This window comes from Phoenix dactylifera, unplaced genomic scaffold, assembly GCF_009389715.1.
Source record: "Phoenix dactylifera cultivar Barhee BC4 unplaced genomic scaffold, palm_55x_up_171113_PBpolish2nd_filt_p 000117F, whole genome shotgun sequence".
Taxonomy (NCBI): Eukaryota; Viridiplantae; Streptophyta; class Magnoliopsida; order Arecales; family Arecaceae; genus Phoenix; species Phoenix dactylifera.
In genome coordinates, this window is record NW_024067686.1 from 193,032 (window position 1) to 218,480 (window position 25,449).

The 25,449-nt window shown below is 38.9% G+C and overlaps 1 protein-coding gene across 1 annotated transcript; it reads right to left on the reverse strand.

Annotated features, from left to right (window-relative positions):
- Nucleotides 1-1,662: 1,662 nt before the first annotated feature.
- On the reverse strand, nt 1,663-10,678 carry LOC103698219 (probable protein S-acyltransferase 7). Its single transcript, XM_008780210.3, has 6 exons — nt 10,391-10,678; nt 9,832-10,012; nt 7,883-8,065; nt 3,706-4,002; nt 2,525-2,758; nt 1,663-2,433 (listed from the first exon to the last, which is right to left on the reverse strand). Exons 2-6 carry the CDS (start codon nt 9,934-9,936, stop codon nt 1,984-1,986), a joined length of 1,269 nt encoding a protein of 422 aa, XP_008778432.2. The 5' UTR covers nt 9,937-10,012; nt 10,391-10,678; the 3' UTR covers nt 1,663-1,983.
- Nucleotides 10,679-25,449: the final 14,771 nt, after the last annotated feature.

The window sequence follows — 25,449 nt, forward strand, 5'->3', positions numbered from 1 at the left end:
TTTTATTCCAGTTAGTAAGAGGGATCTTGAACTAAGAAATAGACCTAGAAGCTAAAAGAGGGTATCCTGAGCAATTGCAAGAATTGGGTTCGTTCAAACATTTTAGCCGCCCCATCTAAATTCCATGTGCAAGTAGTAGCCAAGTTTGCTCAATTCATGGCTTGACCCATATCACATTACAGATGGCCAGCGACCAGTCCTTCACACCCATCTAGAGGAACTATCTTTATTTTAAAGAAACTATAGGGAGTTTCTATCGTCTGAAACAGTGGTTAAATCTCATATCTTACTAGTTGTGCCTCTCAATAAAGGTGCCGGATGCATGCATTGGAACAAGTGTAGGGTGCATGGCCACCCATTGGCCTTTAACTTCTACTTGGAGCTTAACACACAAGATAGGTTCAAATGGAGATCTATACGCTAGTGATAAATGGGCAACTTTGTGGAGGGATCTCATGCATGGCCACCTTAGACATTTTTCTTGCATCATAGTAGTAGGGCACATTAAGAACGGAACTCACCACCCTAGACCAATCATCTTCCGCCGTCCAGCCAAGAATGCATGGAAGTCTTAGAAGATGTAGCGAGATATATAGTAGCACGCGATCGTGCACATGATGTTTGCCTCTGTTAATAGTTCCAAGCATATTTACCATTGTTACTGTACTAGCCCGAATGCTAGTCCAAGTATGATTGATATTTCCTTCGATACCCACATTGTTAGATTCTTTCTCTTCTTGTATCTTCAAAAATAGCAACAAAAAAGGCTTACTATTTAATTTTCCCCTCATCAACTTTAGCATATAAGTCCTGGATCTTTAATCATTTCAATCAGCAAACTAGGGAGGGAGGTCGAGAGAGAACGCATCTTAATCTGCATGTAGAGGAAGCAGGGAATGGTAGAGAAAAGATACAACTTATGTTGGTGATCGGCCAAATTTATTAGACTCCATTCAGACATTCAGTCAGTGGATTTTTCTAAAAGTGCACCTCTCGGATAATCCAGGGCAGGAATCCATACCGTCTTCCTAGACCTGGAGCTATCTATTAAGAAAACAGATTAGGGCTCAAGCTCTCTTACACTGCTCCTCCTAGGACTGTGAGCCAAGAATAAGGTCAAGGACAACGCAGAAGAGGAAAACAAAAAGAAATCATGAGATACATAGGAAAAAGCCCATACTAGTAGTTCACAATGTAACGTCAAGGATCCTGCCAGCTCTACCTAGTCCGAGTATATGACACAGAATTCAGTGAGAACACATTGCTGCTACTGCGTGGCCTCAAAGAAACTGGAATCTGTGAAGGACATTGAAGTACTGAAAGCAAACCAAATTGCCTCTGGCCTTGAAGAGCATAATGTGAATAAAGGTAGAAGATATGATGCCAAATATAAGTTGACCACATTACTACATTGAAGATAGGGTGATTTAGCTAATCTCTTGATGACCAAAGTAGAAGAAATCCATATATATAAAACATATTTAACAATTCAATAAATTCAAAAAAGATACGTTTCTTTACACTAAAACAGCCTTTTAATAGGGAGTATGTCTGCTCGTTTATTCTGGAACCGTGAGCTATCTCCTCCAATAATTTCCCAGTTTGCAATATCTGGCAACATCCAACCGTTCCGTTGCACAAATCAAAACCCATAAATTAAGATTCGGTAAGAGGTGCTCTCAACTTTAGCTGGTTAATAAGCAAATCGGTACACAAACCACAAGTTACCACAGGAACAACATTTATCTCCTTCAAGACATTTACAAATTTCTCCAGCATGATAAGCAACTGCTTGTGTTTAGTGCATCCTTACATGATATAACTACTAAACATTAAAAGCCATTCACTAAGAGTTAAATAACAAGTGACACCTCCCTCCCACTTGCAGGATTCAGAACCAAGCCTCCATCCTGGTTTTCATAACTCCTGGGTTGATTTCCAGTTCGCTGGATCAGCAACAGCAATTCCAGAGAGAGAAGCCTTTCAAATGTCATCTAGAGGATTTCCTTGAATCTTTCCTCTGTCAGTGAATTCATATTCTATTCCAAACTCCGCAGCCAATGCATCTATATCGTGAGTTATTTCCCAGTTGCCCTTGTGACTGCCCCAGTTTGAATGTAGTGGTTCGGTGTCACATCTTTCCAACACCCTCACACTCTCAAGCTGGCCCTGTATATCTTCGAACTCCTCTGCAACCACAGCCTGTCGTTTCCCACCCATCTCCAAGTCGAAGCTCATTTTAGCTGGGCTCATCATGCGCCTTAGAGAGTGTGAAGAGGTGAATGTGGCTGAATCTTCTTTCACTTTAGCTCGAAAATCATTCTTGGACTCCGGAATCCTTGAGAAGAAGATCTCGAAGACATTTCGGGCACATCCACGGTTATAGGGATTCTTATTCCTATCATAGCGATATCGAAAGTTCTCATATGTGGTCTGCAAGCAGAATGAGTTTTAAACAAGACCTGGCACAAGTTGGATACGTAAAATACAGCACGGTAATGGCTTCAGTGAAAACAAATCTGACCTGATTGGTGCAAATTAAGTAAAGGTGAAAGGCTGTTAGCCCTCCAACAAACCAGGTTGCTATGAATGTATATATAATGAGAACACCAGAAACTGGTGATTTTATAACTGCATTCCACAGATTACATTCATATACTTCCATGATCTTTGTGAGGTTGACCCAGCAGAAGGCAAACACATAAAGACATAGGACGGTTGTGGAGGACACAAACATAAAAAAGAAGCGATAATTCCTCTGCATAAACAAAACCAATCAGAAATAATTCACATGTGATAGAAAAAAATGAAATATTGCTCGAGTAGTTTATTGATTTCTTTCTTTTTAGGAGCCTATAAGTTGTTGCTTAATAATATTATTCCACATTATTTTGAATAAGTGAATGACTAAAGCTAACCACAAAGCATGATAATCTTCGATGATATAGCAGAGGTTAATCGGATATAGGAAGAATGCAACAAGAATGACTTTTTAAGATCATCTTTAACAGGAATGAACATAAGATTATTCACATGGCACAAAAAAAAAAAAAAAAAAAAAAACAAGACTATGAAAAATATTCAAATATTGTAGGTAGTCTTCAAATATAAAGTTTATGATTATGCTTATGCTGTGAACATGACAAAGTTAATGTTCTTTTCCTGGTTAACAAAGCAGTAAAGCATCAAACGGTACAGCCATAGAAAAAGTTTTATTTATCCTCGGAAGGAGAAAACTTGGACTTTCAGAGGTCTATGGTAGGATAATTTAAATGCTTCGATTACATGAATACAACATTTCTGATGCACAAGTATATGTGCATCCAAGTTTTACAGTACCCGACCGATACCGTACAGTACCAGACATACCATACCCTATCAGTACCAAACTGCTACGCAGTCTCGTACCGTACCAACACTCAGTACATCTCGCCGTCTCATACCATACCACATGCTGACACTATAATAGAATGGTACCAAGACGAGGGCCGGTACCGAGATGGCAAACCTTATGTACATCTATTATTGGTTTCATAAATTCTCAAGAATCGTACGTGCTCTGGCTCATGCTAACAAAATAAGCTATAGTTTCAAAAAGGACTTTCGCTTTTTTTTCTCTAGCTTTTGACATAATTCATGAATTCGATTTGATAATGATAGGACAAATAGTGCATGGTGAAGAGAGCAGGCAAAGCAAAAGCATACCTTTCCAATACACTGGCCAACCCAGGGACAATGATGATCAAAACGTTCCACACAGTTATTGCAGATTGAGCAGTGGGAACATCGAGGGGGGCGATATAGCATGCATGTATGGCAATATTTGACCTTGACAACAATGTTGTTCACAATAATATCTTTGGTGGGTGGCAAAGTTGAGACACCGCCCTGACCTCCCCCCCAGTCTGAGACACCATCATCATCTTCAGGTTCTGGAGGGTGCGCATTTCGAGGAATAATGCCTGGATCTCTGCCAGAAGTAAGAAAGAGGAGAAAAATATCCTGCACGGATAAGAAACCTTTGCTTATTTAGAAATAATCTTGCAAGAAATGAATGGGATGGGACCCATATCATCATGATAGTATCATTGATTTCCCTATACATGATATTGGATTCCAACATGCATCAGAACTTCCTAAAGTCCCATTATACAGATACTACAATCCATATGTCATGAGAGTTTATGCATTGTTTTACCTGTGCCTTGGAAACCAGAAAGCCGGTCAAAAGAAATCAAAGAATTATTATTTCTACCAGTGAAAATGAAGCAGCTTTTGTCATTTACGTGCCAATAAACCTAGATGACAGCAACTGAAAAAGATTGATGACAGAAAATATAGTTACATTATAAGAGGTCACAAGCCACCCAAAAGTCTGAATGGAGCAGCCAGCAATTTTTTATATCAGTAGTCTTTGAAGTTAGAACAGAAAAATGGGCCCAAATAATTGGCTGACATCTCTCTGAATTTATCGGATCATATAGGTTCAAGGAAAAGAAGAAAAAAAAATGTTGGGCTTGAAGAAAGGCCCCACACATGAAGGCTAACCCTTGTTCCTAGACCTGCCATGAGCAGCTACAAATTTTAGTTTAAGAATGATACAACACTTTGTTTTGCCAAATAAGTATTTTGAACAGGAGTTTCAGTTGGACTTGAAGCTTGTGTTCAATTCATGGTTTCAAGTGCTTGCAGAGCTATCCTAGTACCGACACCCAGCATGGGTCGAAATAGCACCTATTAAATTAATTTTTATTTTTTAAGAAAATAAATTTGTTTATGTTTTGGCACAGTATGTTTCTGCAGAAAATGATGGCACATTGTTCACTTTTTTCGGTAGAAATAACACACTGTTCATTGTTGAGAAGCTGAGAAACTATTGTGGTTAAATTCCAGCAGTGGATCAAGTTAGAAGTCAAAAGATGCTGAATTCTTGTTAAAGCCATGACAAAATACCACAAGCTTCCCCTGCTTAACCCTCTTATTTCCTATTCAAATGTGTTATGTTTCTAAGAAATGAAGGCCTGAAATACATATTTCATAATGGACAATAGTGATAGACACTGCCAAATATAAGTAAGAAGAATATCTTCGAATGGGTTAGACTACGTATGAAGCATTAAACATTCATAGGTTTCAGCGATCTCTTACTATGATACGCCACCTAAACAAAAGATCCACAGCATTAATCATGTCCTATACTATCAAAATTACTAGAAACAAATTCTCATAGGTTTCGGCGATCTCTTACCATTGTGTCAAGTGGTTTAAAAATTGATAGTAATTTTGCCAATGTTCTAAAAGGATCACGTGGGCATAGAAATCAAAAATAAAAAACACTCCACTGATCATGATATACACATCTTTTAAAGATTAGAATATTATAAGTTTTAATGCTTCAATCATAGCAGAACATTGCATCATGCCATTACGGCCATATGTTTTTTCACCCACTTGATGTGTAGCAAGAGACCACCAAGAACTACAAATTCCAGTTTCTAGGCATTTGTTTTCTTGTGTAGAACATCATCAATGATATGATCTCCAATTTGAATAATACATCTTTGATTTTTGAATCAGTAAATCTTTTTTTACAAAAATCTAAAATTTTTATGTGTTGTAGGGCTGAAAACAGGTTGGATAGTATCCGACCAAATCTGGTTCCATATCCGGCTCCGATCAGATTCAGAAATTCGGGTACCAACCGGATCCCGATACCTACACATCCAATTTTGCTAGATCTGGATACCTACACACATATTTTTTGCCGGATATGGGTTCAGATTTTAAAATTTTTTCAAATCCAGATCTAGATATCCAGTAAAAAATCATCTCCAAATAATTTTGCTCCCATAACTAGAATTGAATTAGTGACATGTTATTTGGATAGCAAGCACTTAACCACCAGACTACAATCTTCAAATCTGTTTTATTATGATGGTTCATTTTACTTGTTTAAACCTTCACGCCATTAAATGGAGTTATTTAGTGTATGTTATAATATTTTATATTTTAATAATTAATTATATTTATAGAAAATCAATCTTTTCCATTGATAAAAATGAGAATGAATATACATTTTACAATATTTTGATTTTTTTATAGAAATACATAAAAAATCAGTAGCTTCTATAAATTTCTACATTTACATATAAATATTTTTCCAAGCTCTATAATAAATGGATAATTCATGATTATCTTTTATATATGTTGCAATCAAAGAGTAACAATGGTATTTGATGTAGAAAAATTATTAAATTTATTAATATTTTATATTATAATTTTGCATTAATTAAATTTATTTTTTAGTATTTAAATACTAATGTAGATGGACTAGTGATCTGAGCCCTTGGCCGGGTAGGCCTTCATGCAGGTTTAATAACTATGCTTTAGATGCTTATGTAGTTATCCGTGCATTGTGTATGATTTGGTTAATGGATTCCATTCCCATTGCCATCTTTTATGATTATGTCATCTATGTTAATTTTCATTGTTGAATTCTGCCCAAGATCCAAATTATACCCAAATAATATCCAACCTATATCCGTATTCAAATAAGGAAAAAGGTATGGATATAACTATTATCTGATTTGTATCATATCTATTTAGAAAAATTATGCATACCAATTTTGGTATCCATTTAGTATTTGTATTTGTACCCATATTCGCTGAAAAAATGGGTTCAAATATAGATATTACCAATATCCAATCCATATTCGATCCATTTTCAACCCTAACATGTTGAGTTTGTCCATCCAAATACTCATTAGTCTACATACAAAAATGAAACTACATATATGTATATATACATACATGCACATGTATATGTATGTATATATGTGCACACGCATGTATGTATTATATCACTGATTCATGAAAAAAATGCTTGGAAGAGGCCAAAAAACAATAGCAAAAGTAGCATCACCACCTCCAAAAACAGTAGATGGCACATCTTTTACTACCGATCCATGAGTACAGTTTCATGAATGATTAGCATGAATCATAAAACATCTCACAAATAATTTGACTATTCAAGAAATATCTGGAGAATTGCCAATGGGACTGGGGTCCACCTGTTCACACTCCTCTCCTAAGTGCATGCACTGGGAAGAAATTCCAGGATCAAACCAGAAGGTGGAAACCCCAACTTTGCATTTAAAAGGAAACAAATGAAATGTCTGGAGAATCATTCAGCTAATGAAAATTTAATGAATAAGCCCATGTTCCAAAGCCTCATACTTTCCTAAGTTCTATTAGCAATGGCTTATCCTAATATATACAACAGTTATTTAATAACTGATGACTTTGAATTATATGATATCACTGAGCATGCACTTATATCTTGATTCGTGCTATATTCTGTATCTTGTATCAACATCTCTTTTCATCAACAAGATTCTCCAATTAATTAAGAGAAAAAGGTGGGTATAGCAAAAAGATGCTAGAATGAAAATCAGTATTCTGAATCCATTTCTTATTATGAATTCCTTTGGCATGTTACTCATATTATATGAAATTGCAAGAGATTATAACAAAAAGACAAGTATAAAATCCTTCATTTTATGTTTCTACCACAAGCTTATAATTGCTTCTCGCAATGAAATCTTATACGTAGAAAGCTCATCAACATTATGTCCCAAAAAGGTTGCTTGAACATTTCTCAACCTGATATCAGCAATTTTTATCTTTGAAGTTTAAGGAATGCTGACTTCAAATAGTTTTTTTTTAAAAAAATTGTTCAGGAAAAACAAGTCATTATGGTTATGCTTGTGTCCATTATTTCTATAGAATTAGTTATAATTACTAAAAAATGTATAAACTGTCTGAAATACGCTCGAAGCAATACAACATGGCAAATACAAAGTATAAGAAAAAAGAAACTCACATATGCCGCTAAGGAAATAGCTATAGCTACAATGATATGACCAAGATGGTGCTTGAACTCATCAACCAGTCTTTGCGAAACAAACACTGCAAACAGGATTACTGGAGTTACAATTAGAAATATTGTCAACACCAGTGACCTCACATCTGGACCAAATATAAGCCTGCCTCCAAGGAAGAATCTCTGCAAAATTTTAAGAAGATGTAATCAATTCACTTCCAGTCAAATGCACGATGCAGATAATTTGACCGCAAAAACATGAAGAAATTCAACAATCAGACAACAACATCTCGTTTAACACACTATGCAGCGCAGAGATATCAGACCTATGCAAGCCAAGATGATGCAACAAACACAAGTCTCAAAAACTGTAGCTAAGCATGGCAATTATGTCCTCAAAGAGATGATGTCACCCAGATTTAAGTTATGTTATTTCTTGGAGAAAAAAGGTCAAGAAAGATTCATACTTCGAAATGAGAATAACATTGAATCAGATACTGCTTATGTATCAAGACTTGTCTAAGAGCAGGGTTTGAAACATGGTGATGGCATCCCAGCTTCTCAAAATAAATATATCCAAGATTGCTGCTCAAGGTCTCAACCTCCATGACTCATCAGTACAGTTGCCGAAATGCATCTTACTCCACTCTACATCAATGATATGTATGGGAACAGCCCGTGATAGTTATCAACCAGAAGAAATAAGGGCATACCTGACTTGTCATCACTCAATATAGTGAAAGATAGTTCACTGCTTCATTCAACCAATGCAGATTTGAGGGCTGACAGAATTGAATTGACTAATTTATTGCTTACCAAAGCCTTCATAAGAAAATAAATCCACTATTCAATAATCCAGCTTGAAGGAGCTGCAAAGGAGATGAAGGATCCGAAGCCTAACTGTGCAAAAGAGAAATTTAAAAATGAAAACCTAACATGTCTTACAAAAGTTATTCAAACCTAAGGGCTTTGGTCGCTGAGTAAGGCTGCAGGAGGATTGGACTGACTCACTTCTGATCCACGATCGACTCAAAAATAACCCATTGAAATCCAAACAGAAGTTATTTGGATAAAGTTGTTAAGAACATGACCCCTTCTGAATACAGATTGAAACTGTGGCATGGTTTGCAGATAATGGCTGCCTGTTAATGTTTAATTGTTTAATTGCATAAAGTGTTTTGAAAAAAACTAAATAACCAATTTATACATATTTAATATGGTTTCAGCTCTAGTGTTATTGACCTAATTTGACCCCAAAACCCTAGTAGATAAATAAAATAATTCTTAAACCGACCCAACTGAGGGAAGATGGATTAGACTTGAGTTCAAATATTCGACCTGCTTGAAATATCGATTTGATTTGGAGTGTATGATGATGATGATGATAACAACGATGATGATGAAGGAGATAATCGTGTTCCACACCCAGCAATATAGCCCTATTTACAACTGTATTTGCATCTTGCATGGTATTAATCATGGAGATGAAAACGATCATTCACTCCGACCTTTCTAAGTAATTTGAAAAGTGTAAATGTAATGAACTTTTACATTACATATGATAACAAGGATCTATTTAAAACAAGCTACCTTCAAGCAACTAGGGCAGAAGTTGTTATATGAGGAAATTCCTACTTGGAAGTCAAACCAAAGTACTCTGTGCGTGTGCGTGTGCGTGTGCATGCTTTGGTTAACGGTTGTTGTTTAAACAGGGATATAAATTGTTGCAGATAATGATTATTAAGCTCCACTCACACCTCTTTCAAACCACCTTCCCAAGTTTATCATAAGTTCAGTCCTTTTACGTCAAGAAATTCAGTAAATTAAGGCAAGGATCAAGTAACTAAGGAAGCAGCAAACACAAGACTGCAGGAATGCAATAAAACTAGCATTTATGGTGGTGCTACAGAACAACAATGACGAAGTGCATTAGCCTAAAGTTTCCTCACGTTGCTTCCTTTCCAGACTTGATACAACCGCTTGTGTGGACCATTTGTCTCGATGATCTTCCGATTCGAATCAGAAATAGGATGTGGAAGAGGACTTGCAAACATCTTCCCCTGTATGCTGGCGGAACCCACCTCCCCTTCACCACAATCCCCGCATTACCTCACCGCGTCACCTTTCAATCTATGGACACAAAAAGAATAGATTTATAACAACATCAAGAACGCATTTCTTTCCATCCAAACAATATTTTTAAGAACGAAATGGGCTTCTTGATATCTGGCGCAGATAAATAAAGCGGGGATCACGATTTCGGAAAGGTCCACGAATAAAGCGGCATTTAAAGAAACTCAGTAAAGTACAGCAAATTAAAAAAGGAATCGATCAAAATTAGCTTCGAATGCGATGATAAAGATGGTAAGAAACCAAACGGAGAACTTGACGGAAAATTTCAAAACTTACCAAAAAATTCCAAAAAAAGGAGCAAGAAAACGCGTATTAGAAAAAAACAAACAAAAAAAGGGGGGAAGGGGGAAAGAAGAGGCACGCATTGCATGTTACCTCGGAGATCTCGCCGCGGAACCTTAAGCGACCTCTCCGGCGAAGCTGTCTGGCAGCTCACCGCTCCGGTGAGGGTGACCGGGCTGCAGAGCGAAGGAGGTGGGGCTAAGGATAGTCGATGGGAGCCAGCTCGAGCGGGGGCGAGTCGGCGACGAGGGCGGTCATCTCATCGCCGGAGTTGCGAGCCCTCCCCCACACGATCTTTTTCTGATTTATTTTTCGTGGCCGGGCTCCGAAACTCGACGAGGAGTACGAGGGGAGAGGATGAGCTAAAAAGCCGCGAGAACGCGCCTGAATAGATTAACGGAAGGAAAAAGAAAAAAGAAAGGCGCCAATTTGCCAAATATTTCTGATTTTTTTAATGAAAATTGCCATCCCTGTTTAGTGAAAGCTAGGCCCGTTAACGAGCCGAGCCGAGCCCGAACCTTCTTGAGCTCGGCTCGGCTCGTTTTACAAAATTTTAGGTTCGAGCTCGGTACCGAGCTCTGTATTGGGCTCGAGCTTGGACTTGCTTGACAAAGCAAAAGCTCGAGTTTGAGCTCGTAAAGCCTGTTTCAATTACGAACCCGAGCCCGAGCCCGAGCCTAAGCTCGAGCCCCACCTTTCTCCTTTCTGGCTTTCTTCTCTGCACCCTCTTCGGCGACAACACGAAGCAGCACCTTTCCCCTTTCTCCTCTGCACCCTTCCCCTTTCTCCTTTGCACCCTCCTATGCACCCTCTTCGGCGACGGAGAGTCTCTCGGAGAAGCAAGCGATATCGAAGGCGACGAAGCAAGCCTAGTTGTTGGCTCCGGCTTTTCTGAATCCTTCTTGGCCTCTAGTTTCAGAGGAGGAGAAGAAGAGGTCTCGGCTTCGGCTTCTTCTCCTCTAGCTCGTCGGAATCGATTGATGGGTTGGGGACGCTCTTGCAATGGTTCAAGGTTCGGGGTATGTTCTCCTTCCCTTGATCGAGATGTCGAGGAGGGATTCTTGACTGCTGCTGCGGATGCTGGGGATTGGCTCCAAGAAAAGATTTGAGCTTTCGGAAGCAGGATTTGAGGTCATTGGGGAGGAGAGAGGAGTCGGAGAGGTGGGAGGTGTTGAGGGCTACAACATGCTCGAGAGGGCAGAGATCGATGGCCTGGGAGATAATGGCATCGACAGCATCGCGCTTCAGGGAGGAGAGGTGGGAGAGGTGTTGCCCAGAGATGGTCACCCAAGAGGGGGGTGAATTGGGTGTTTTAAACTTTTTGTCTAATTAAAAACAAAACACACAAGTGTATGCGCTAAAGTAAAGATAAAGCTATAAGCACAGTCAATCGCAAACACGAAGATTTATAGTGGTTCGGAGCTTCCACTGCTCCTACATCCACTCCCCAAATACCTTTGGGAATTTCACTATAATTCGCGATTACAGTCCGGTAGTTTTGCGAGTGCACTACCTAACTCGTTGTTTTACACCGGGCTAACAACGAACCCTACAATCCCCCAATTTAACCTAGGCTTGGGACGCCTATCCCTTGTTCCAAGTCCCTTGACTGGAACAAGCACAATAAACGAGTGTTTCACAAAGATTTGAAAGCTCTTAAGAAGGCAAATATATCAATGAGAAATAACAAAACCCGGAAGAACCCTTTTTGCCGTTGGAAGCGTGGGTAATGGTGGTTCTTCCGATGTGGATCGCGTTGGATTGAATGTGAGCTTTGAATGCCGAGTGGGAGTGAGTAGTTGAGCACGAAATCAGATGGGAAAGCTTGAATGCACTTGATTTCTCCTCTTGAAAGCACTAACTCCCTTGAACCTCTTTCTCTTTCTTCTCTCTTGAATGATCTTGTGTTTGGTTGGTGAGAAGTTGTTGGAAGGCACTTAAAAGCTCCCTTTTATAGCCCAAAAAGCAATAGATCCATTAGACACAAAAATATGAACGTTTGAAATGTAAACAAACCTGCAAAAGTGTGTCAGTCGCGTCCCAGGCGCTCCGGAGACGTCTCCGCTTGAACGCGAGACGTCTCGGCTGTATAAAATTTCTTTTGACGTTGTTTGGAGTCGACTCGGCGCTTTACGAGGACGTCTCTGAAGAAGAGCAGCTTGAATGCTTGTTTTTCTGTTTTTCTGAGAGAGTCGGCTCGGTACTTTACGGGGACGTCTCGGGATGTTTGCGCTTTTTGCATGGGGACGACTCCGCGACGTCGGGGACGACTCCGTAGTTTTATCACCGAAAAACAAGTCCTCTGGAATTTCCTGAGAGAGTCGACTCCGCGCTTTCTGGGGACGTCTCGGGAAGTTTGCTTTTTATGCGTGGGGACGACTCCGCGTCCTTCGGAGACGACTTGCGCGCATCCCTTGAAATTGGTCTTTCTGCCGCCTCTGAGAGAGTCGACTCCGCAAAGTCGGGAGTCGACTCCGACCCTGCGAGACGCCTCGCCAGGTGCCGGAGACGTCTCCAGACGTGCCAATTCTTTCTGTTCGTGCCAGAGACGTCTCTGGGACAAACCGGAGACGTCTCGGCTGTCCCTGATCTGTTTTCTTCATCTCAAAAATTCTTCAATAAATCCTTGAAAAATATGGGAACTTGCCTAGACATTTCTTAACAATATTCTTAATTAAACACCTGAAATCCTCAAATAAATTGTTAAGATAAAGGAAATTATACTCTAGTGTTTTGTATTCATCAAAATCCATTAGAGGGTCAACAATCTCCCCCTTTTTGATGATGACAAAACACTGAGTATATGCAAAATTCGAAATTTAAACATATACACAGTATTTGATCAGATGTACAAGTGTTGTGTTTTGGTTAGAGCTAGACACAGTGTGCATAATTCAAAATAGTCAACTTTCAGTTCTATCCTTATGCATAAGTATTGATCTTAGTAGCTCTTGAGCAATTTTAGCATATCAACTGAATTTGAATCAAGTTAAAATGTAAATTGATGAAATATTGATGCTAAAGACAATTGAAAGCTAAATACTTTTTGACTCCCCCTTTCTTTTCCAGAAGGGCAATTATCTTAAAGCCAATATTCTTCAATTTTATCTTTTCTAATTCAACTTTTAAGTATGAGTGTAAATTTTGTATTTTGCATTCCATATATCCATATATTGGTTTCCATATATTGGTTTCCATATATTGGTTCTAGGTTCTACTCCCCCTTTTTGTCATCAACAATGAAGGGGACAAATTTTTCTTAAGTACCTAAAACGCAATTCTTATTAGAATTCAGCATTCATATTATGATAAAGCAATCAATGATTTCCAAGTTATTGCCATCCATGAATTCAGCATTCATTTTACTCCCCCTTTGGTTTGGAATTCATTTCAGACTTTTTGAAAGCAGTTATCACAAGTTGTGCTCCCCCTGTTTCATATGCATTGATAAGTTGGCAGGATAGTGTCAAATTTGAACACTTAAAGTATGTTATGATATTTTTATGGCACATCACAGAATTAGCAGCATACACAAAGTTTGATACTACAGAATTAGAAGCATACACAAAGTTTCAAAAGGAAGTGTATGAAATTCATATATCATTGCAATCATTTGAAGTCATTACAAGTTTGAAAAGGAAACCATTACAAGTATTGATTGCTAATACAAAAGAAGTTTCAAATAAGCCTAGGGTTTTACAAAAAGATGAACCCTAGATGTCTACAAAATGTCCTTCACCGGCGACGTTGCTCAATAGCCCTAGCAGCTGCCTCTATAAATCCATTTATTGAATCCAGTAGAGTTCTAAACTGATCTCCCTGAGATTGATGGAAGGCTGCCACTAGTGCTTCAAACTCAAGACTTGCCCTTTCAATTTTTCCTCTAAGTTGGGCAACCACAGTGCCCACATTGCCTCCAGGGCTCGTCAACTCTTGAAGACCATCTGATATGTTCTTCAAGTCAGCCTGTATCTCAATTGATCTTAAAGTTTGACTTGTTCCCACATGAACCAATTCTGATGCTGTAGCTTCTATCTGAACTTTGATTTCCTTCAATTCTTGTAGAAGTGCTTCATGTGAGGTACGGATGGGAGCCAACTCAGCAGAGACTATTGATCTCATCTCTTCCCTCATCCGCTGGCATATCACAGATGCTAGGGTGTGCATCTGCTTATCTGATAGAGTGAATGACCCACTGACTGGAGGAGGAGGCACTGAGGTGGATGGTCCAGCCGAGCTGGAAGGTACATCAGGAAAAGCCATGGGACTATGTGGAGGTGAGAGGTGGTCAGGCTCCTGATGTGGGATCTCAGGCTCTATGGTTTGGAATTTTCTTTTAGGGGCCTTAACCCAAGATCCGTTTTTCTTGTGAAACTCCATCCTATGTAATGTGCTCTCATTGTAGTAGTCAGTGTTTCTTAAAGGTTTTGCCGGCTCATTTTCTGGAATTGGAACCTTAAAATGTTTGAACAGTAGGGTAAAAATCATCCCATATGGTATGCTAAATCTGGAATACCTATGACATATGGAGATGTAGTTCAACATGAGCCTAGGTAGGTTTAGGAGAATCCCTAGCAAGATATGGTGCATAATAGCTAAGTCTCGCTCTGAAACGAAATCGAAGCGACCTGTTTTTGGAAACAAGACCCGGTTAACTATGCTCAAAAGCAATCTCATTTCGGCATTGAGGTCTTGGGAGTTAACTATGTCAAGAGGACCGCAGTCCTCTCTTCCTAAATGTAGGTTTAGGGCAATCTCCCTTTGGGGATGTGAGGTCGGTGAAAGTGAATCCTAGGTTCTTCGGTGTTTAGCATGCTGATTTTTTTTTTTTTTTTTTGAAAACCATGGCTGAACCTGATCGGGTTGCCTACGTACCCCTTCATAAGGGGGATCAAGCCATACGTAGTTCTTTTTAAGTTTTAAAATGCAGCGGAAAAACCGAATCAAACAATTTAATTCATGCATGCTTACAAGATCAAATCTAGAAATCAGCACATTAAGAACATATAGGATTATGCCGGAATCGTTTAAACAATTATGCTAAAATTTTTATGCATGATTAACTATCAGATCTGAAACTTAAGAACTCTATTCCAATTAATCTCCAAATATCCATCGAATGGATTCTGGAGATATCTCCGTGAGGAGCCCCAAAAGAGGGTAAAACCTCGGGGAATTGGACCTAGACCTTGACACCATAATAAATGATTAATGCTAGATTAATACCTTTTATGATGGATGAAAGTTGTGAATCTGATTCTTGACTTCGCAGCCACGCACACGAATGGCCTCTACGAGAAGTACACGCGAAGTCCTGAAGGATTTTCTTCCGCAACAGTGCTAGCAGCTGCAGAACACTTGAAAGCTGAAATCTGCCCGCCGGGATTCAATCAACTCTTGATCAATCGTCTTGAAGCAGATAGAGATGAGGTTTGTAAGAGAAGTAGAGGACTCAGATCTGATCTTGAATCTTCTAGATATTCACCCTGAAAACCCTATCTAAAATGGAGAAGAAGAGGAGGAGGAGGCGGGTGAGGAAGAAGGCTGCAATGGATGTGTTTTTGGTGCCTATGTTTGACCCCTTTTAATGGCCTCCGAATTTTCATTCAAAATTCGAAATTTATTTTCAGAAAACCTCTTTTAGTTGGCACATGCAAAGGAATAGGAACAACCCAAATCAGATCTCAACCAAATCTGATTTAAATTCAAATTTTAAACACATGTGCAAGAGGGAAGGAATTTGAAATCCATGCGGCAAGGTAAAACGCTTCATAATTTCGAAATCACCTCTTGAAATTCGAATTTAATCCATTCAAAAACTCAGACGCCACCTTGGCTGATGGTTTGAGTGATTAAAATCATTTAACACATTGCTTAATGTTTGAATTTAAATTCAAATAACAAACAATGTCACCATGTGTCAAGCAATGGGTCCATGTGCCATGCAATAATTTTGGTTTATTTAAAATTCATGAAATCCAATTCCATGTCACCAATAATTGCCACATCATCTGAGCCTAATCCCCTTGGGTTGCACCTAATCAAATTTGGTCAAACCCGAATTAAAACAAAGCAATTTGGTTGAACCCAATCTAATCAGGTCAGACCCTGATTGAGCTCAAATTGAATCCAATTCAATTTTGGCTCATGCAAACTCAATCAAATTGAATTATTACTTTGTGTTGGACCTAATTCAATTAGGTCAATCTCTAATTAAGAACAAATTAATTTAAAATTAATTTGATCAGCTTAAGTCCTTTTTGGTTCTGACCTAATCCAATCAGGTCAAAACCCTGATTGAGCCCAAACTTGAATCCAATTCAATTTGGCTCATCCTTAGCACAATTACTCAATCAAATTGAGTTTATTAGTAATTTAATTACTAATTAATCCTTCAATAATTACTTTAATTATTTTATAAAATAATTTGCCAATCAAATTGACCAAATTACTCCTGAATGATTCTTAATCATTCATCAGCTTTCTTGATCAATCAGGAATCTTCTATGCGTGTGACCTCATAGGTTCGAACCTAAGCCGGTAGTATAGGAACAATTTTCTACACTAATCGATGTGACCATCTAGCAATGGTACCCGACGTCCGGATAGGTCGAATATATGCGAAGCAAATATTCTGGAACCCTGAACTATGGTTACTGTATAATTCAATCCCTTTGACTCCTAATGCCAGGATGACTTAGAGCTCACTGTCAACCCTATAATTAGTACATCCATTATGTGATTAACTTTAGATATCCCGTGACTCCTCACTGGGATTACCCTGGCCAAGGTTTTGCTAAATTAATCACAAGACATTATCTCCTGTTTTCAGAAGGGGTCAATTCCATCTTGACTCACAACTGACTACGCAAGTACTTGACTGCACCCAGTGACCTTCCGTCACTGAATTAGAAATTCAGGTAGTCCGGTACCAAAGTACAGTGAGTTGCTTGCTAGTCACAGGTTGCGGTCTCAGGTCAGAGGGCCAAACTTATACCCATATCCACTCGGAACATCTCTCGACAGTAGAGCGTTCCGGAATTGGTCACGTTAGTGAAATGTACTTCTACACTTCACTTGTGTGGCATACCAGTGTCTCCACACTCCTTGGTTAAGAGGACAACCAACGTATATGTCACACAACGACCTAATCTCGATAATGTTGTCGTCCTAGTAACAACATATCATTTCGTCGCAAACAAGTTTAAGGACTCAAAGATAAATCCTCCTTTATCATAACATAAGTCCTAAGGACTTCATCATATAAGAGTTCATTTGAAGATGAAATGATGAATAATGCCAAATAACACTTTATTAATTTGTCAATTCATTTACAAAATTCAATCATCAATATGTTGACGATTGACATTTAGGATACAAATTCCAACAACTCCCACTTAGCCTAATGCCAATCGGCACAGTATCTAATACCCATCTTCGACTTGTGTTCGTCGAACTCTTTGATGCCGAGGACTTTGGTAAATGGGTCAGCCAGATTTTTTTTTGTGTCAATCTTCTGAAGATCAATATCACCTCGATCGATGATCTCTCGAACCAGGTGGTAGCGACGTAGAATATGCTTGGTCCGCTGATGTGCTTTGGGTTCTCTTGCTTGAGCTATGGCCCCAGTATTGTCACAAAATACAGGCACTGGACCATCAATGGAGGGTGTCACTCCAAGCTCGGTGATGAACTTCCGCAACCATACAGCTTCCTTGGCGGCATCAGATGCTGCGATATATTCTGCTTCACATGTAGAATCTGCCACTGTATGCTGCTTGGAACTCTTCCAGCAGATGGCCCCACCCTTAAGAGTGAAGATATATCCTGACACGCTCTTGCTATCATCTTGATCCGACTGAAAACTTGAATCAGTATATCCCTCAAGTTTTAAGTCAGAATCACCATAGACAAGCCACTGATCTTTAGTATTTCTCAAATACTTAAGGATGGTTTTTACAACCTTCCAGTGGTTGCTACCTGGATCAGACTGGTATCTGCTCACTACTCCTAGTGAGTATGCCACGTCTGGTCTAGTACATGTCATGGCATACATTATAGATCCTACTGCCGAAGCATATGGAATTCTATCCATACTCTCTCTGTGGAGTGATTGATTAAAACCCTATTTAATTTTGATGAGCTCAAAGCATTTGAGTATATTTCTTGTTTACTAATGAATTCAATTAAGTGTTTCAGTGAAAATCTTGTCTAAGTGTCTCAAGACTTGGTTCATAATTTTTGGATAAGTTAAGAAGTTAGCTTGAACCAAAGTCCGAGACTCGAGTCGACTCCAGAGTATCACGAGTCGACTCCAAGCGTATCAAGTTCACTGGCACGAGCTCGAGTCGACTCCGGATCAGTTCGAGTCGACTCCGACTGAGAACAGACAGACGAACAGAAAGCTTCAACTCAGAACCTGTCAACGAGTCGACTCCCGAAGTGTGCGAGTCGACTCCGATGTTCACCGAGTCGACTCCAGGGTAGTAAGAGTCGACTCCAAGAGGAATACAAAGAAAAAGTCAGAGAGCAGTTTTCGGGTCTGAGATTCGAGTCGACTCCAGTGGAACGCGAGTCGACTCCGATGGTTGGCAGGTCGACTCCAAAGACAGCAAGAGTCGACTCTCAGCAGTACACAAAGAAAAAGTCAGAGGGCAGATTCTGGACTCTGAGATTCGAGTCGACTCCCGCATTACGCGAGTCGACTCCGAGACTCCGCGACCACAAAGAAGACAGAAGACCAAGTTACTGCCTCTGAGATTCGAGTCGACTCCCAGACAGCTAGAGTCGACTCCAAGGTAGCTTCACATCAAAAGGGCAGAAGACCAAGTTTCGGAAACTGAGAGCCGAGTCGACTCCGAGGAAGCTCGAGTCGACTCCAAGACTCGACGAGCCAAAAGACAGAAGATAGGGAGTTCGGGCTCTGAGCGCCGAGTCGACTCCCAGGACAGTCGAGTCGACTCGAGTGGACCAAATTCAAAAATACGTCCACGGACTTCATGGGATGAGCCGACTCCGAGAAAGCCAAGTCAGCTCCAGAAGTTGGCGAGTCGACTCTGGGTCAAGACGAGTCGACTCCCAGTCGCGAAGGCAACTTTAATTCAAATCTGGAACAGTTGCAGAGTCGACTCCGGAAGAGTATGAGTCGACTTCCGCTACAGACGAGTCGACTCCTGATCGCGCGAGTCGACTCCAACCCACCAACGGACACATTGTCAGACTATACAGAGTGTGCAGAACGAGCAGAAAAAGCTCTCTAACGGCTAGTTTCCGTGGGGGTTGGTTTAAATAGCTACAGAGGACTGTAGCAAGGCAGAGAACAACCATTCCACTCCAAGTATTCAAGCATTCAACTCTGCAACTTGTTCTTCAACGAGAAAAAGGGAAGATCTGCATTTACTGCATCCACCTACATCTTCCCAGCAATTAAAGAAGCTCCTCCTGCATTCAAGTCGACTACACATTCAAGAGGAGACCCGAAGTTCAAGAAGCCCTTCCTCTTCTCCAACTTAAAAGCGTTTGAGGGCTCTTAACTTCGTTATTGTTCATATTGCCATTTATCTGCTTTTGAGAAGCTGTATTTTTCTGTTTGTCTCTTTTATCTACACCTTTGTCTTTGCTTGGTTCAATCGGGGCATTGAATCAAGAGTATTGAGGTTGGTCGGTGAGCCGAGTGTAAAACCAACGTGTAAGGGTTCGATTGTGATCCCGGGAAAACAATCGGGGTTGGTTCTAGTCGGTGAGCCTGGAAAAACCGACCGAGTTCGTTGTGAGCTCGTAAAACAACAAGTTTGGTTGTGAGCTTGGAAAACAACCGGCTGTAATCCAAGGGGTTATAGTGAATTCCCAAGAGAGACTTGGGGAGTGGACGTAGGAGCAAGGGTTAGCTCTGAACCACTATAAAAGCTTTGTGTTTGTGATTGCTTGTCTCTTACCATTACTCTCATTTCATACACATCACAGCAACTAATTAATCATCTTGTAAAAAGCATTAATTAGTCACCCACAAATGCTTTAATAGTTAAAATTATTTTAAAACCCAATTCACCCCCCCTCTTGGGTTGTCTATCTGGGCAACAAGTGGTATCAGAGCCTAAACTCTTCCACCCAAGAGTAAAAGATCAAAATGACAACCCCATTTGGATCTTCCCACATTGAGGGTCAGTCCACCCAAAGACCCCCATTCTTTAATGGATCCGACTACTCATATTGGAAGGCTAGGATGAGAATATTCATCCAAGCCCAAGACTATGAGATGTGGACCATTGTAGTAAATGGGCCATACATCCCATCCATATATGTAGAGGGTGTCACGGTACCCAAACTAGAAAAGGATTGGGATGAACATGACATGAGGAAGGCACAACTAAACTCTAAAGCTATGAATGTGCTTTATTGTGCCTTAGATAGAAATGAATTTAATAGGGTCTCTACTTGCAATTCTGCAAAAGAGATTTGGGACAGACTTGAAGTGACCCATGAGGGCACGAATCAAGTCAAAGAATCCAAAATAAATATTTTGGTTCATAAATATGAACTATTTAAAATGGATTCTAATGAAACAATTACATGCATGTTTACTAGGTTTACTGACATTGTCAATGGCCTAAAAAGCCTTGGCAAGAACTATACTAACAGTGAGCTTGTCAGGAAAATCCTTCGGTGTCTACCAAGGTCATGGGAAGCTAAAGTGACCGCAATCCAAGAAGCCAAGGACCTGAACAAATTACCACTTGAGGAGCTTCTTGGATCCTTAATGACGCACAAGCTAACCATGAAACAACACAACGAGGAAGAGTCCTCCCATAAGAAAAAGGTAATAGCTCTAAAATCTACTTCATCTAACAAGGACTTATCTTGCAGTAGCAGCAGTGAAGAAGAAGAACATGAGGATGATGATGGTGAGGCACTTCTTGTGCGCAAATTCAGAAAATTCATCAACCACAAGAAGTCCTATCATCAAAGGAGAGGCCCCTCAAATTCCTACCGCAAGGACAAAGGTAAGAAAAGGGAAAATGAGGGGATTGGGTGTTACGAGTGCAAGAAGCCGGGTCACATAAGAGCTGAGTGCCCTTTACTGAAGAAGGGGAGCAAGTACAAGAAGAAGAAGGCTCTTGTCACGACACTATCCGACTCAGACTCATCATCCTCTTCATCGGATGAGGAACAAGAGGAAAAGGCCAATTTCTGCTTCATGGCCAATGAAAATGAGGTAACGCTCGAATCGCCTTTAGATTTTACTTTTGATGAGCTTTATGATGCCTTTAATGAACTAATGATTGAATATAAGGCTATAAATGTTAAAAACAGAGAATTAAAAGTAACTAACCAAACTTATATCCGTAAGTATGATTCATTAGTTAAGGATAAGGGTTTAATCACCAAAGAAAATATAGACCTTAAGACAAGCAACCAACTTTTAACTCAAAAGACTAATACCTTAACTAAGGATAATGAAAAACTAACTAAGGAACTCTCAGAACTTAAAAACCATAAACAAATCTTAAACAAGGATCTCACAAAAGAACTAAATGATCTAAAGGCAGAAAATCAAACACTAACCAAAAAACTTAACAAATACAAACCCTTAGTTGAAAAATTTACATATAGCTCAGAAAAATTGAATATGATACTAAATAGTCAACGAGCAGTATTTAATAAAGCGGGTTTAGGATATCAACCAAGAAATAAACAAAAACTTCTTAGTAACTTCTTTGTTAAAGCTGGAGAAAGTAAAACTAAGAAAATAACCTGCTTTTGTTGTGGAACTATAGGTCATAAAGCAAATGTGTGTAATTTTAGGAAAGGTAAAACAAAAAGAAAAATTAAAAGGGTATGGGTTCCAAAAGGAACCAACTTGACTAACCATGAAGGACCCAAGAAAACTTGGGTACCTAAGATGACATGATTTGCTTGTGTAGGAGTGTCTTGCAGCCAAGGTCAACAAAAACTGCTGGTATTTGGATAGTGGCTGCTCAAGACACATGATGGGTGATAAGGATCAATTTTTCATCCTTGAAGCTAAGAAGGGAGGTGCTGTGACTTTTGGAGACAACAACCAAGGTCACATCATTGGTATTGGTAAAGTTCAAATCACCCCTTCTACTTTTATTGATAATGTTAGATATGTTGATGGTCTTAAGCATAACTTGTTAAGCATTAGTCAATTATGTGATAAAGGGTATGATGTTATGTTTAAACCATCACTATGCATTATAACAAACCCTAATGACAATAGTTTAGTCTTTAAAGGAATTAGACGTGGAAATGTATATGTTGTAGACCTTGAAGATCTTGCAAAACATAACCAATGTTTAGTTGTTAATGAAACTAAAGATAATGATGCTAGTTGGTTATGGCACCGTAAGTTAGGTCATGCAAGCATGGACACAATAACTAAACTAGTTAAAAGAGATTCCGTGATAGGTTTGCCAAAATTAAAATTTGAAAAGAACAAAATATGTGAAGCATGTCAATTTGGCAAACAATCTAGGAACTCATTTAAATCCATAAAATGTGTCTCTACCTCTAGACCTCTAGAATTATTACACATGGACCTATTCAGACCAACTAGAACAACAAGCCTAGGTGGAAATAAATATGGTCTAGTTATTGTAGATGATTATTCTAGGTACACTTGGGTTATGTTCTTAGCACATAAAAATCAAGCTTTTTCAGTATTTAAAAAGTTTCATAAGGAAGTAACCAATGCTAGAGATACTTCAGTAATAGCCATTAGAAGTGACCATGGTACCGAATTTGAAAATCAGTTATTCAATGAGTTTTGTAGTAAAAAGGGAATAACTCATAATTTTTCTGCACCTAGGACACCACAACAAAATGGAGTTGTGGAGAGGAAAAATAGAACTCTAGAGGAAATGGCTAGAACTATGTTATGTGAAAGTAACCTCCCTAAGTACTTTTGGGGAGAAGCCATTAATACTTCTTGTCATATATTAAATAGAGTTTTATTAAGACCCATTATAAAGAAAACACCTTATGAACTTTGGAAAAACAGAAAACCAAAGGTAAACTACTTTCATGTTTTTGGATGTAGGTGTTTTGTTCATAATAATGGGAAAGATAATCTAGGTAAATTTGACTCTAAATCTGATGAGGGCATATTCTTAGGTTACTCTACAACTAGTAAAGCCTATAGAGTCTTTAATAAAAGAACCCTAGTTATAGAAGAATCTATACATATTATATTTGATGATTCTAGTGATATCTCCTCTAGTAAGAAAGTTAACTTTGATGATGATGCTGAAATTCTTGAAGAAAAGATAGATGAAATGACATTACAAGATGATAATCAAAAATTGATTGAAGGAGCATCATCAAGCCAAGAGGCTTTTGTGGATCATGGGCTAACTAAAGCTTGGAGGTATGCTCACGGGCATCCTAAGGAACTAATTCTAGATGACCCATCTCAACCGGTTAGGACTAGAGCATCCCTTAGGAATTTAAATAACCATTTAGCTTTTGTCTCACACTTTGAGCCCAAACATATAGAAGAAGCCGAAAATGATGTAAATTGGATAAATGCAATGCAAGAAGAATTAAACCAATTTACTAGAAACAAAGTGTGGAATCTAGTTGAGAGACCTTCTGAATATTCAATTATAGGTACAAAATGGATTTATAAAAATAAACTAGATGAAAATGGAATCGTAATAAGGAATAAGGCTAGACTAGTAGCAAAGGGGTATAATCAAGAAGAAGGTATAGATTTTGATGAAACCTTTGCTCCTGTAGCTAGACTTGAGGCTATTAGATTATTATTAGCATATGCATGCTCTAAGGACTTCAAACTATTTCAAATGGATGTAAAAAGTGCATTTTTAAATGGGTATATTAATGAGGAGGTATATGTAGAACAACCTCCTGGTTTTAAAAATCATCAATACCCTAATCATGTTTATAAATTGAACAAAGCACTTTATGGTTTGAAACAAGCACCTAGAGCATGGTATGAGAGACTTAGCAAATTCCTATTAGAACATGAGTTCTCTAGGGGTAATGTAGATACAACTCTATTTCTGAAAAAGAAAAACCAAGATATGCTGTTAGTACAGATTTATGTTGATGATATTATTTTTGGTGCTACTAACAATCGTCTCTGCGAAGAATTTGCTAACTTGATGCAGAGTGAATTTGAGATGAGCATGATGGGAGAGCTGACTTACTTCCTTGGACTCCAATCAAACAATCTGAAGGAGGCATCTTCATCAATCAAGCCAAATATATCAAGGAGATGCTCAAGAAGTTTGATATGGAGGGAAACAAATCAATCAGCACCCCCATGAGTTCATCATGCAAATTAGACCAAGATGAATCAGGTAAATCTGTAGATCAGAAACTGTATCGAGGTATGATAGGATCCTTATTGTATCTTACTGCAAGTAGACCTGATATTATGTTTAGTGTTTGCATGTGTGCTAGATATCAGGCTAATCCTAAAGAATCACATCTAGTTGCAGTTAAGAGAATTTTTAAATATTTAATAGGAACTAAGAATATAGGGCTATGGTACTCTAAAGAATCTAGCCTAAACTTAATAGGATACACAGATTCAGACTTCGCTGGATGTAAGCTTGATAGAAAAAGTACTAGCGGGTCGTGTCAATTTCTAGGAGAAAACCTTATCTCATGGTTTAGCAAGAAACAAAACTCGGTTGCATTATCTACTGCTGAAGCTGAATATGTTGCAGCCGGGAGTTGTTGTGCTCAAATCTTGTGGATTAAACAACAACTAAAAGATTATGGCATTAAACAAGATAAAATTCCCATTAATTGTGATAATACAAGTGCCATTAATCTAACTAAAAATCCAATTCAGCATTCAAGAACTAAACATATTGAGATAAGACATCACTTCATAAGAGATCATGTATTGAATGGTGATGTGACACTCCAATTTGTTTGTACTGATGATCAATTAGCAGACATTTTTACAAAACCCCTAAGTGAAGAGAGGTTTAGTGTGCTTAGGAGGGGATTAGGAGTGATTGATCCATCCTAGTGGTAGTTTCCACTAGATTCGTTGATTTTGATGATTAGATTGTGGTTAAAATAGAGTTTCTTTTCAATGTTCATCAAATCAGATCATAATTTAGTGATTTTCCCTCATTCGGCAAGAACATAGCATGATT